The 14,657-nt window shown below is 40.4% G+C and overlaps 1 protein-coding gene across 1 annotated transcript; it reads left to right on the top strand.

Annotated features, from left to right (window-relative positions):
* Positions 1 to 6,822: 6,822 nt before the first annotated feature.
* Positions 6,823 to 13,458, top strand: LOC116500521 (granzyme A-like). Its single transcript, XM_032205590.1, has 5 exons — positions 6,823 to 6,883; positions 6,974 to 7,115; positions 8,606 to 8,753; positions 12,123 to 12,392; positions 13,288 to 13,458. The coding sequence occupies exons 1-5, from the start codon at positions 6,823 to 6,825 to the stop codon at positions 13,456 to 13,458; spliced, it is 792 nt and encodes a 263-aa protein (XP_032061481.1).
* The last annotated feature ends 1,199 nt before the right edge of the window (positions 13,459 to 14,657 follow it).

The following is a 14,657-nucleotide window of genomic DNA, read 5'->3' as shown; positions in this document are numbered from 1 at the left end:
GGTTACTAGCTGCTGTTCTCCTCTGTTCACTATGCAATATATAGCAAAACAAAGAGGATGTGGGTTTTGTTTCTCCTCTTAAGGGTATTTGACATTTGTAACTGTGAAAAAAAGAAAACCCTCCCCAACAACATAGCTCACAGTGGAGGTGCGAGTGAGAAGTTGTGTCATCTGTTGTGGTATGAAGACAAAATCTCCTTTCTTTCACGTTCCTTCTGTAGCATTACTGGACAGTTAATATGAGCATCAGAGCGAATCTTTGCAAGCCACTACAAATCAAGTTACAGAGTGGAACTTGGCTTACCTAAATTTCAGCTTGATTCAGTTGCCCACATGAAGATGTTTAGTTCCAGTCTAGACACCTCCGGGTAGTCCAGAGTGTGGACCTGGAGGATAAAAAATTCATAGGGGTCTGCTGATCTGAGACAGACCATATCAGTCAGCCCCAGCTCACAGGCCTCATCATCTGTAGTTTAAGCTTGCAAGGAAATTTCTGAAGTCTGCCTAGTCAATATACTGAAGAAATGCTGCAGAGACATTCAGTGCATCAGCTGCTAGAGGCCTGTTTATCTGAGCTGAATCACTTCTCAGGCTCTGCTAACTACAACCATTGGATCTCCACTGGATGAAAACTCAATAAGTCTTATTGGACTCACAGCTCCTCACTTCCCTCCTTTCCAAATATATACACAGATACAGCAATACCTTCCATCAAAAATTTAATTTAAAATATTAAAAAAATTTGGAATTTCTGATAGTTAGCTAAATCCAATGAAGTGTCATTACTACACAGCCTGGAAGGTTTCATGATGACTTTAGCTGCACTGCAGTCAGTCTGCAGAAAGCTTCTGCATGTTGGCTGTGTCACATCTTTGAGCTCAGCCTGACGTGCTTTTTACTCACATATGATCTTGGACAGACAGCTGGCTCAAATTTGCTATTTTCTTCCCAGGGCACAGGCTAGCTGTTGGTGATTTTTCTGAAGACGGTAGAAGCAGAGCTAGTTTTAGAGATAACAGAGCTTTTTGTGACTGCTGTAGCCCTTTGGAGAAACTGTAAGCTATGTGACACAGTGACAGGTCCATACACTGCAACCCATGTCAAGCTTTTAATTTTCTTTCAGTTTTCTCCTCACTGCCTGTACACCCCTGGTAACTATCAGCAGTTCAAGCACTGTTAGCATTCCTTTTTTCAGTGTTATCCTGAACATGGTATCACCAAGTGACATAGGTACCATTCTTTCATTCATCACTTAAAACTAGGTGATAAAGTCTGACTTTATGCCATTTTAATAGGCAGTTTTAAAATACCTTCTTAAACCCAGACCTGTTTAAACTCATACATCTACAGGGATTAATCCTCACATATTCTTGTTTGAGGTGCAATATGTAGAGAAATGAGGTTTTATATATATCATCTTCTTGTTACCTGGTCTGTTTTCAGGGAAAGACTATTTGGGAAACACAGAACAAAACATTAACAAGTATTCCTAGACATTTTTCAGGCTAGTCAGATAAATCTATACCTACCATCTAAACACAATTTTTTTATGGCCTGTCCATATTCTTTCAATCTCTGAATGCACTCTGATTTATCTCTAAAGACAATTTTGTTGTAATTTCTTAGCTGTTTGTATACACTTTCCTTAAAAATATCCTATCTAATTCTTAAACACCTCATTTATATTGATGATTAGAACTATGAATATGCTGTCTAGACTACTCTTTGATAATCACTGAATTTTTTGGGTTGGAAGGGACCTGAAAGACCACCCAGTTCCACCCTCCTGCCATGGGCTGGGACACCTCCCACCAGCCCAGGTTGCCCAAAGCCCCATCCAGCCTGGCCTTGAGCACCTCCAGGGATGGGGCATCCACAGCTTCTCTGGGCGGCCTGTGCCAGGGCCTCACCACCCTCTGAGTGAAGAATTTCCTCCTTCTATCTCATTTAAATCTCTCTTTCAGTTTAAAGCCATAGCACAGGTTGGAGGGGACCTTAAAGGTCACCTAGTTCCAACCTCCACATACACATTCATTGTGTCCAGAGAAGGGCTATGAAGATGGTGAAGGGCCTTGAGGGGAAGACGTATGAGGAGCAGCTGAGGTCATTTGGCCTGCTGAGCCTCGAAAAGAGGCTGAGGGGAGACCTCACTGCAGCCTACAGCTTCCTCACAGGGGGCAGTGGAGGGGCAGGCGCCGATCTGTTCTCCTTAGTGACCAGCGATAGGACCCGAGGGAATGGAGTCAAGCTGTGATAGGGGAGGGTCAGGCTGGGTATCAGGAAGAGGTTCTTCACTGAGAGGGTTGTCGCACACTGGAACAGGCTCCCCAGGGACATTATCACGGCACCAAGCCTGTTGGAGTTTAGGAAGTGTTTGGACTGTGCTCTTAGCCCTATGATCTGAATTTTTGGGTAGACCTGTGTGGACCTAGGGATTGGACTCAATGATACTTGTGGGTTCCTTCCAAGTCGGGATATTCTGGCATTCTCTGATTCCTCACCCTGCTGGGCACAGTGCTTTTGATGCAGCCCAGGATGCAGTTGGCTTCTGGGCTGCAAGCACACACTGCTGGCTCATGTTGAGCTTTTCATCCACCAGAACTACCACGTCCTTCTCATCAGGGCTGCTCTCAATCCATTCTTCGGCCAGCCTGTACTTGTATTGTGCTTGGGATTGCACAAATAATAACTGCTAGATGTGCAAGCTCATTCTGAGTGTTACCTCTATCACATACTCCTGGGACTGACTGCATACGTATTAAAGATCAGATTGACAAGCACATAATCAGCCTCTACTTTTGTACCCAAATGCTTTTGTCAGTGTCCTCTTCAGCTTGTAATTCATTTAGATGAGGTTGAAATTTTGATATTTTTTTCCGTACGGTAAACAAGTCAGCTGGACTACTTTGGCCGTGTCAATAAGTTAATTTATGGTCAAGTTTAGATTATATTCTCAGTCTTTGTGTAATGGCAGGAAACCTTAGAGCAAAGCTTCTTTCTCCATTGAGTGCATAGTCAAGATTTTTTATTAGTTCTTGTGCTGCATAAGCAATTGGACTTCAAGAAGTCTGAAACATGTAAGCAAAATGTTCTGTTCTTTCCCCCTGCTGTGCCCATGAGGCATAGCCACTCTTTCAGTGGAAACTACTGCCTGAACAAAAGAACAAATCTCTCCAGCTGCTATTTCTAGCCTTTGCCTTTGAGGAAGTTTCCCATGGGCATTATGCATGGGTCAATGGGTCACTTTCAGCTCCATTCTGACTGTTGAATACTTCTCTGTCTCCTAGCTCATACACAGTCATTTTGATAATTTTGCTTCCCTGGTAACTGTGTTTAGTTTTCATTCATGCTGCTTCCTGTGCCACTAAAGGCAAACATCAAGAACAACTTTAGGGGACAATATAGGAGCCCGATTTATACCTAAGCTCCATACCTCTCAGAGCCTCCAGCTGCACAAGTTGAGCAGTGCAGAGTGGGCACACCACCAGGAGCATAGCGAGGCAGAGCTGGGGTGTCTTCTCTGACTCTGAGAGGGGGGCATGGTGTACAAGCTCTTCTTGAAGCACAGATGCAATAACAACCCATCTTATATGTAATGGCCCAGTGGCTAAAGCATTTCCCTAATAAATGGGAGATTTTACTTCCTTTTTGCTTCAAACCCAGCTATTCTTATAAATAATAAAGTAATAATAATAATAATCTCTTCCTTTATTTGTCTGGGATAATTTCTGTATGGAAAGAAAATGAGGAAATCTTAAATTTCTCCAATGCACCTTCATGTTTCTGAAGGATGTCAGCACGAGTGTTGCACTAAACAGCTCCATCTTCCCTGGCGTGCATTAAAAGGAGCGTGGCCAGCAGGTCAAGGGAGGTGATCCTCCCCCTCTACTCTGCCCTGGTCAGGCCTCACCTGGAGTACTGTGTCCAGTTCTGGGCTTCCTGGTACAAAAGCCAGGGATCTCCTGGAAAGAGTCCAGTGGAGGGCCACAAAGATGATATGGGGCCTGGAGCATCTTCCCTATGTGGAAAAGCTAAAAGACCTGGGTCTGTTCAGTCTGGAGAAAAGAAGACTGAGAGAGGATCTTATTAATGTTTACAAATATCTTAAGTTTGGGAGACAGAAGGACTTGGCCAACCTCTTTTCATGGGTTTGCGGGGACAAGACAAGGAGCAATGGCCACAAAATGGAGCACAGGAATTTCCCCACCAACATGCAAAAGAACTTCATGGTGAGGGTGATGGAGCACTGGGACAGGCTGCGCAGGGAGGTTGTGGAGTCTCCTTCTCTGGAGATATTCAAGGCCCATCTGGGCACCTACCTGGGCAGCCTGCTCTAAGGAACCTGCCTTGGCAGGGGGTTGGACCCGATGATCTCTAGATGATCTCAAGAGCTCCCTTCCAACCCCTTCAGTTCTGTGGTTCTGTGATTCTGTGATTCCCAATGAGCACATATCCCGAGCTTGTCACTCATGCCTAGGGATGAGCAACACTGGCTTTCTTCATTCTGCACCCACACTCTAGCAGACACGTTCCTGTAACACAAAGCACTTCACAATGTAACCACCATGTATTATTGGCTCCCTCTGCAAGCTGATTAATTTTTGCAAAATTTTCCAAGAGGGTAAAGTGTGGGCCACTGCTATTTCACTGCTATGAGTGGTGTGATCATGCCTGCCTTGGCACTTGGTCTTGGCAAGGTGGGGTCCTGCATGTGAAGAAAGGAGTTGAACTAAGGGAGTGAGTTGCTAAGAAGTTAGCTGGAAGAGGTTGGGAAAAAATGGTTGTCACTTGCATCCTGTGTTTGTTTACCTGAGAACAGCAGGTCCCCAGAACAAATGAGCAAAGACGACCACGTTTATATTAACTTTTATAGGATGATCTTTTGAACTGCCTGAATATTCAGTGTGGTCAAGATCTGGGATTAAAGGTTTGTTATGGTGAAATGACTTGCATTTAGAAATTTTCTTGTCTTAGTCTTGTTTAACCATACATTACCTACTGATCTTAATACTCTTTTCTCATCTTGTTCCCCATTTTGATTTCAGTTTTATTCAACTTGACAATATTTCTTGCTCTGAACACTCTTTTCTACTCAGAATGCCTATTTCACTTTCTTCTTTCATACCAGTGTCATAGTATTTTTCTGTTGTCTCATCTGTCTCATCTATGTGCAATACTCCAGGTTTATTTTTGCCTATTTGCTGTGTGATATCACAGAAAAAAAAATTAGTAGCACAGTTAATTTAGAGAGTCCTCAAAGCTTTGTAGAGAATCAACACCACGCCTATAAAACTGTGTGTACCTGACAGAAATAAAGCACCATCAGGTATTATGTTGTGGAAGCTCAGGCCTTGTCCTGCCTGGTAAGAACATGGGGCTGCTGCCCATTTAGTCTCTCTGTAGCTGTAGGTTTTGCAGTGTTTTTTAAGCCAGCCACTTAAGCCACTGTGAGGGTAAAGCCATAAAAAACTTGAACCTAATCATGCCTTTAGGACCCTCTGGGCCAAAGCACTGATTTGCAGAGGTAGCCTCTGGTGTGTGAATAAGTCCTGGGATTAGCTTGAAGATGGAGAATGACTTTGGGGTAACTAGTGCTAGTCCTTTTATGAGTTGATTAATTCTGAAAGTCATGTGTTTTATTTTAAAAAAAGCTTTGGAAGAGTTTTCTGAAATACAAAATATGTAATGTTGCCTTGTATACATGTTTTCCATTTTTACAGTAAGATTCTATGTCATAGAAATAAACATCTCAATTTTATAATCAATTTCATTCAACAATCTTCAGAGTTGCTATTCTCTTGAATTAAATAAGATCAATGAGAGCTAGACGTATTGCTTTCTGATTCTTTTCTAGGGTACTTAAGATAACAGATTTTTTATTTTATTTTATTTATTCATTTTTTTAAAGTTCTTGATCTGATTACATGCTATTTTTGTAGTGGTTTACCAGCACTCTGTGAAAAACATGGGTGCAGACAGAGTGGTTAGCACAGTAAAGTCTCTCCCACCACTGTGTCTTTTAATCTTTTTTCTTGTGACCACTGACTAGATATTTTGTCTGCATTTGACACTTGGATGCTCTTGGGGTTTTTGTATCTGAACCCTGCACCCTTAGAAATTATTACTAAGAAAAAAACAATTTGCTGTGCCTTTCATATGTGTAGCTTGTCTTTTGTGTGAGGTATTCCTAAGCTATCAACCAACAGATTTCTGACAGTTCTCAGTGGCTCTCCTAAACTTAATGTATGAATCCTCATTGTCCTTTCAACTGAAAATGTTGCCTGGACAGTATAATTCTGTAGAGGATTATGGCTGCTGCTGCTGCTGGCTTTGCCCACTGCTTGGGAATGAACTCTGTACTCCACATGTCCTGAGTTCTCCCTCTCAGTTTCTGTGAATCCTTTTCAGGTTGTCCCTTTGTTTGTTCTCTCATTTGTTCACTTGCCTTTCTTTAGAGTTGCAAGAGTTGTTGAATTAACTGTCATGCTACAGTTTTATTACACATTCATCCCATATAATGCTCAGGAATTGTCTTAGTAATTTATTTTCTGGTGTCAGACACATGGAGGTCTGCTGAAGTTCCTGTGAGATGTGAATTGATGAGTGGTGGGGATTCAAGGAATATACAGGTTTTAAAGAAACCCAAAGAAAGAACCTAAAGAAACTGAGCTGCAGTTAACACAATGCACTATTAAGGAAGTAAAGAAACTTCAAGAGAGTGCTTTTTATAAAACGTACTAACCACCATATCCTGTAGAGAACATTTAAATAGAAAGACAGTACTGTAATTTACAATGCTCTCATGAGTAAGAAGTAACAGCTATGACCAGCCAGCTGTTAGCTCTTCTTCTCTCTCTAATTGCTGTTATCCTACCTCTGAGATGTAAGTGGTCCTCTAAGGATAAAAATATCCAGATTCCCACTTCATCTGGATAACACGTAAGTAATAAATTACCCTTCGTTTGCATTTCAGATGGCTGCAGTGACATTATCGGAGGACACCCTGTGCCTCCCCATTCCCGGCCCTACATGGCTGCCATCCAGAAAAAGAATTCAACTGTGTGTGGAGGAGCTCTGGTGGGTGACCAGTGGGTTTTGACAGCAGCGCACTGTACGTAAGTGTCTTATGCTGCGGCAGTCACAACGCTTCGCAGAGGTGGGGCATGGTGTGCAAGCCTGTAAGTGACGAAAGGTGGATATTGAAGGATTGGTAAAGCTGCAATTCTCTCTCTTTTCATCCCGCTTTAAGTTGTTTCTTAACTACTGATCTGCATTGAGGACTGTTTCCTTCACTAGTCAGATTAGCTAGTGCTGCAGGACACTGACTGTGCTGTTAACAGACCCAATGCATTATTCACTTGAAACAGCAGTGTCTGAGAGAGGGGGATATATTGCAAAGCGTATATAACTTACCACTGTGCCTGGGACTAAGCCTAGAACACCCTGAGATGAAGCCGAATTAGATGTAACCACTGTTCCCTTCACTGTAAATGCCCTGTCTGGGTGCACAAAAACTAAATGCCAGAGCTGTGACTATGACAAGAAGCCATGTCCTTTTGACTATTCAAATGTGGGTGCAAGCATCCCTTCCCCAGGTTGGATACCCCATGGCTGCAGTCATTTTCACAAGCAAAAATTTACATACAAATAAATAAATTATATCTTTCACTGGGACATACAGCTAGAATGAAGAAAATAACTTTTTTTTTTTTTTTTTTTTTTTTTTTTTTTTGTTTGATAAAGTCTTTATTCTGTCTTGAAAGAGTTGTCCTGTGTGTACTGAGTTTGTATTCTGAAAATGAAGCACAGGAACCCAGTAGTGTGTCTTCTGGCAGCATCTTCTTACTGGGCTGCATTAAGTTGAGAAGGGCAAGAGCAAGAAAGACATACATGCATAAATGGGTTTCTGATGACACTCAGAGATCTTAGGAGAGAGGGAGATTTATGAGTTGCTTGACTTTTACTAGCTGTCCTCAGAAACTGGATGTATAACTTTCTGTGGGTTTTGTCAGTCTTACTTTGTAATATTCTTCAGGGGTGTCTTGAAGTAGGCAACACCCATTCTTCTTCTGGGCTGAGCTGCATTTGGTGAAGTTGAGGACAAAAGTATTATTAATATTAAAGATGTTCACACTTACCTTCATGTATAATGTTAAGCATGAATACTGAGTGTTGATGTGTGTATTGACATCACTCTGATGCCAGTAAGACAACCTCTGTGTTATTAGCCAGACATGTTTCAATCCTTTGCAAGATTAGATCATAAATCCACTGGCAATCCACAGCAATCCTTGTGCAAGACACTTTTCCTAAAAAGTCAGTAAGCTTTTCTGTGACATTAATTCAAAACTCTGGAATCCTTTGAAGGTCAGCTATCATGCAGTTATTTTACTAAATGATATTCAAGGTAAAGAAATGCTACTTTGTAGAGGAAAACACAAGCTCATGTCAAGCTATCAAAATGAACAGTATCTTTCCATATTTTTAAATAAGTTGTTGTAAAATGGAATTGTTAATTGTGTTACACAGCTTTTGATTATCTTGAGAGATGTTGCTCTCCGTTCCAGTAGTGACCATATCTTCCTGTACTTTCATTAAATTTTAGACTGAAAAAAGAAGAATTCAGAGTTGTTCTTGGAGCCCACCGAGCATCCATACATGAAAAAGAACAGCAGATATTTAAGATTATGAATATATTTTGTCATCCCCAGTTTAACAAGTCTTCCAAGACAAATGATATAATGCTCCTCAAGGTACTGTTAATTATTATTATTTTTTTATTATTATTACAAAATGAATATTGCTGATGATCATTTTGGCTATTCTTTGATATTAGAGTATATTGTTTTAACAACATCTCAGAAAACTCTGCTTTTGGTTCTACTAATCTAGATAAGGTTACAGGATCAGTGGTAGGCTGAGCAACAATGACATTTCAAGATCATTCAGTTGTAAAACTCGTTTTTATGTACTCACTGCTGCAACCCTTCTGAAAACCCAAATCACATTTTGTCAGTTATCAAAGGCGGTACTGAAGTGATGTATACAATAGAGTCTGGGCCACAGCTGTACTCCGAGGGGATACATTGTGCTGGACTGAGTGAAAATGGGGATGAAACATATTCTTTATTTTGTGTGTCCACATAAAGTATAAGTCCAGATAATAAAGACATAGAAGAATTCAGTTCTAGGAGCACAGAGTGGTCACACAGTGAAAAAGGCTCAGGATGCTGTAGAATGAGGCATGGAAAGGTGTTAGCTGACACCATCATCCTGGATGCCTGTGTGGAACAGGGATTTGCTGAGTACCGGCTCCTGGCTCATCCTAGCTCATGCCCCGTGTATGCCTGCAGTGAGAACTCCATTAATGCAGCACTCAGATTCACATGGAGTCAGCCATGGGTGTTTTGAATAGGGTGTCCAGTGTCTGTACAGAAAATCTGTAGATGGTCAAAATGGTTCTGGAGGAATGGATTCCTGTACCATCAGTTTCAGGGCCAGTCCAAAGCCACCAAGGAGGACAGTGAAAAGTCTACTTGGAGGCTAGTGGTGTCCCCCAGGGGTCAGTACTGGGTCCACACTTGTTCAGTTTATTCATCTATGACCTGGATGATGGAACAGAGTGCACCCTCAGCAAGCTTGCTGATAACACAAAGCTGGGATGAGTGGCTGATACCCCAGAGGGCTGTGCTGCCATTCAGAGGGACATGGACAGGATAGAGAGATGGGCTAAGTGGAACTCCATGAAGTTCAGTAAAGGCAAGTGCAGGGTCCTTCATGTCGGGAGGAATAACCCCAAGCACCAGTACAGGCTGGGGGCTGGCCTGCTGGAGAGCAGCTCTGCAGAGAGAGACCTGGGAGTCCTACTGGACAGCAGGCTGACCATGAGCCAGCACTGTGCCCTTGTGGCCAAGAAGGCTGATGGGATCCTGGGCTGCATTTGGAAGAGTGCTGCCAGCAGACCAAGGGAGTTGATCCTCCCCCTCTACTCAGCCCTGGTGAGGCCCCACCTGGAGTACTGTGTTCAGTTCTGGGTTCCCCAGAACAAGAGGGACATGGAGCTACTGGAGTGAGTCCAGAAGAGGACTATGAAGATGATGAGTGGACTAGAGCACCTGTTGGACAAGGACAGGCTGAGAGGGCTGGGCCTGTTTAGCCTGGAAAAGAGAAGACTGAGGGGAGACCTCATCAAAGTGTATAAATATCTGAGGGGAGGGTGTTGAGTAGATGGGGCTAGACTCTTTTAAGTTGTGCCCAGAGACAGGACAAGAGGCAATGGGCACAAACTGAAGCACAGGAGGTTCCAGCTGAATATAAGGGGGGGCACTTCTTTACTGTGAGGGTGACAGAGCACAGGTTGCTCAGAAAGGCTGTGGAGTCTCCTTCTCTGGAGGTACTCAAATCCCGCTGTTCCTGCTCAACGTCCTCTAGGTGATCCTGCTTGAAGGGTATTTGGATTTGACAATCTTCAGAGGTCCCTTCCAACCTCAGCTGTTCTATGATTCTGTGATCATCTTGCTATATCTTTAGAAATGTCATGACTTCTGTACAATGCCTAAGAAACCACATATGGACTTATATTCAGGCTATGTTTTAATATTATGTTCTGTTAATCAAGAATTATTTTAACAGGAAAGACAAGATGTATATTTAAAGTAACTGATACTAAGAGTACTACAGCTCTTAATACAGTGCACCATATTAAGAATATTACCACTCTTCTGAAATAATTGGTGGAATTATATGGAAAAAGATCTGATGACTTGAACCTGATTTCTCATAGTTAGATGTTATTACCAGTTTGGTGTAATGACACAGGAAAGAAACTAGCAATGTCTTTTTCTGAAACTAGCTGGTGCATTTACAGCCGTTTGTGTCCTCAGTGACTTATCGCTGTCCAAGTATGAGAAGCCCCTTCCCTCAGATGTCAGTAACAATTCTTCATCTACTTCAGTGCAAAGACAGGCAGTTTCATTTCACTGGCTGCGCCTCTGTCCACCACCAGCTTATCAGAAACCCCAAGTTATTTGATGAGCATGAACACTATACCAAAATGGATCCCTAGAAAATGTTATTTCTAGAGCAGAAAGTTACAGCTCTGTTCCAGAATGATGAAAATAGCATAACATCCATGGTTTGAATTTGACATAGTAACAGGGATAGTGGTAGCACCAGGGCTCACCTCCCATTACTACAGTTCTGCTGTGGTGGAGTGTTAAGTGACTAGCGATAAACTTTCTATCTTTGGAAATTTCCACCAGCATATGACACAATAATCCATGTTTTTGGAGGGAGATAAACATCTGATTTGTTGTAGTTCCTTTGAAAAAAATAATGTATAAAGCCAGAATTATTTACCTGACAACCATTCAGCAAAACATGTAAGCACCTGTGAAATCAGTCGTGGTGTAGTGATCATGTGTAAAACAGAAAATAAGCTTAGTTCTGTAGCTGCGAGTCCTTAGTAAATGTGTTGAGGATATGCGATCATGTTTTGTTATGTTTGCATTTACAGACTTTAATTGGCCTATGCTGAAGGATGAATCTGTCACATAAAGGCCAACAAAACACATAAGGTTTGAATCATTTAAGCGCTTTTGAGTCTCTCAGAGGAAAAGCCTGTCAGTCTAAAGACTTCAAGACCTACTTTTTCACAGTTTAGGTCTCTGCTGTCACGTCTAATTGCTTATGACTTTTATTTACATCTTTGTTATTTGGTCCATTTCAATTGTCTGCATGTCAGCAAAACACCAGGCTCTGATTTCAACACAGCAGTTCAGTGGCATGTTAGGTTCTTGAACAGGACACAGATCTAACAAGGAAACCTGCATAGTTTTTTAATTTCCTGCTGTAATCAATGGGAAATCTGGGTGTGAACTCATTAATGCTGCCGTGGTTACAGAATTGCTATACAGACATAAGGAAAGTACTTCTGGATCCACAGAAGTGCAAGCAAGTTCAGAATCAGTTCCTAAATATTGAAAAGTGGTTTATTAGGAGAGAAAATGCTGGTAAAAATATAAAAATAGACTATTTAGCCCACTGAATTAGTGATATATATCTTCCTTCCTCTCTGCATGAAAAAGCATTTTTATTTATTTATTTATTTGTTTTTTCTCCAGCTGGATCGTGTGGCAAATCTGAATAAATATGTGCAACCTTTGCATCTGCCTGAATGTGTTGAAGATATCAAACATGGCACAGAGTGCACGGTGGCTGGATGGGGAGTCACATCTTCAGGAAAGCCATCAGAATGTCTTCGGGAAACAACTATTAAAATTGTTGATAGAAAAATTTGTGAAAAACAGTATATTAAAAAAAAAGTGAAAATAACCAGCAACATGTTGTGTGCTAGCGGGAGAAAGAAGTTTCGAAGGAGCGATGCTTGCCAAGTAAGAAGCAGTTACGAAGATGAGGGGATGTGCTTTTAACAGTTGTTCCTTTTCACCAGGAACAAAGCAGCATTAGACACTTTGCAAACTGACCAGATTAATAGAGGATTTAAAAACATTTATAAGACATTTTAGTGCTGCGAAAAAGCAGTGTTAAAACTTTGGGTAGTTTTGGTCACTGTACAAAACAAGATCTAGAGTATGGGACTTTGAGCCTGGGAATTACCTCAGTTGAATTCAGGTGCATTTCTTCAAGCTGTTCTCCTTAGAATCCACTTGTACCTGATGGACAGAAGAACTTTCAGTCTGAATCATCTGATCCTTTCCAGATGTCCCCATCCAAACAGTACAAATTTAACTGTACATTCAAAATTTCTGGTTAGATCTTCCTTTTGACATTTTCTGTGCCTAATTCTATGATTTTATGATTCTATGATAATCCAGAAAGGCCAGTTGCTACGGAAGTGTAATTCAATTTATAACAACAATAAAAAAGACAAACTGAAAAAAAATGAAATGAGATTATAATAGCACTGTACTGGTCTACGACATTTACACCAAAGACTCCATCAGGCTTTACAAGCATCCACACACCTCATACCTCACCCAACTCCCCTGAAGTGCCCTATGCCATCTGATGCATTTCATAGGTTAGAACAGGTCAGAAGCAATGTTTCCAAAATGATGTGTTTACACATCATTTATTTTATTTAAATTTATTAAATTAAATATTATTTTTAATTAAAATTTCATTAAAACTTTAAATTAAAAATAAAAATTATTTTATTTTATTAAATTTTATTTTATTTTATTTTATCATTTTTTCCTCTTGATAGAAGCAAACACAACATATAGCTCTCTTTTTTTCTTCTTTTTTTTTTTTTTTTTCATTCAGGGAGACTCTGGTGGGCCGCTCATCTGTTGTGGTCACTACAGTGGGATTGTTTCTTTTGGAGAAAATTGTGAAAAAGGACCTAGAGGACACTTGCCTGGAGTTTACACACGACTGACTAAAAACTATATTGACTGGATAAAAGAAACAGTTTCCCATAACAGAGTGCCGTAAGAAAGGCAAGAATTTTACTAGATTTAATAGATACTGTGCTGTGCTTTAGAACTAGATTTTGCCTTACACTGCCAACTTTACAAAGTAGGTCCTAGCTTTACTCCTTTACTAACACCACCACAGGTTTATGAGAAAGTTGAAAATATTCCCTTTTGTATAAATAAAATGTTTACTAATCTTTAGTAGGAAACTGCCTCTTAGACAACACAATTTGTATTGGATTTCACCCTATTTTTTGGTGTGATGGGAAAGTACTACTCATCTTTTCCATTGTGACTGGGATAAAACAATATTTTTGAATGTGTATTCACAGAAAAATTCAAATTCAGACTGATAGTTAATGAAATGTCTACTGAATGAGAAAAACTAGTAAAAAAACTTGAAATGTTCAAATGCGTCAGTTTGACTTTTTTTTTTTTTCAATACTATATACTTTAACTGTTACTAAATATTTAACTAATTTAATTTTCAGATCTAAAATAATAAGCTGATAAATATTTTTTCCAGCTAATCTTACATTGTTAGTGTGAAAAAAATAATTTACATTTTTCTTCTAGGTTATTTTCCCTCCCTTTCTTCATGCTCAAATCAACAAAATCATCTCTTCTCAGATCTTGGTTCATGATACCATTCTTCACAGCTGAAGAAAGAATTACAACTGTCTGTTGAAAAAAGCATTACTGTTCATTGTAACGAGCATAACTATATTTCTCTAAAAAAAATATAGTGCTTGTATATTACCTATTAAAAAAAAAAAAAAGAAACAAACAAATAAAGCACAGTGATTTTGATGTGGATTTCAGTAAACTTCTGATACCAGAAGTACCTGGTGTGTTTCTGAATAAGCCTGTGGTTAGCTTGTTGTTCTCCCATGTCCTTCCAAATATTCTCAAGATCTCTTTTTTTGCCAGGCATTTGGAAGTGACAATCTGCAGGGTTTCTCTGGTTCTTTGGTTATTGTATTAAATGCTGTAAACTCTGAGATCTTTCAGAGGCACAAATAAATAACTACAGCACTTCAGTGTGGTTGCCTTGGTTATTGATCAACAGCTGTATCACTTAGCTGAGCAAAGGAAAGCTGTCTTGTAAAAGCTCTGCAAATAAAGGAGCAAATGGACATTTCAAAGCCGTGTTGGTGATCTGTAATGGTGTAATGAAACTTGCCTATAAGTTTTATGGGGGTTTCATCCAGTTCTCAC

This window comes from Aythya fuligula, chromosome Z (genome assembly GCF_009819795.1).
Source record: "Aythya fuligula isolate bAytFul2 chromosome Z, bAytFul2.pri, whole genome shotgun sequence".
In the NCBI taxonomy this organism is placed as follows: Eukaryota; Metazoa; Chordata; class Aves; order Anseriformes; family Anatidae; genus Aythya; species Aythya fuligula.
Note: the sequence above shows the minus strand (reverse complement) of the source record. Positions and strands in the feature narration are given on the sequence as shown.

Coding starts and splice junctions, on each gene's coding strand:
- LOC116500521 (XM_032205590.1), top strand. CDS start 6,823: ATGACCAGCCAGCTGTTAGCTCTTCTTCTCTCTCTAATTGCTGTTATC. Junction 6,884..6,973: donor TGTTATCCTACCTCTGAGAT/GTAAGTGGTCCT, acceptor TTTGCATTTCAG/ATGGCTGCAGTGACATTATC. Junction 7,116..8,605: donor TTGACAGCAGCGCACTGTAC/GTAAGTGTCTTA, acceptor ATTAAATTTTAG/ACTGAAAAAAGAAGAATTCA.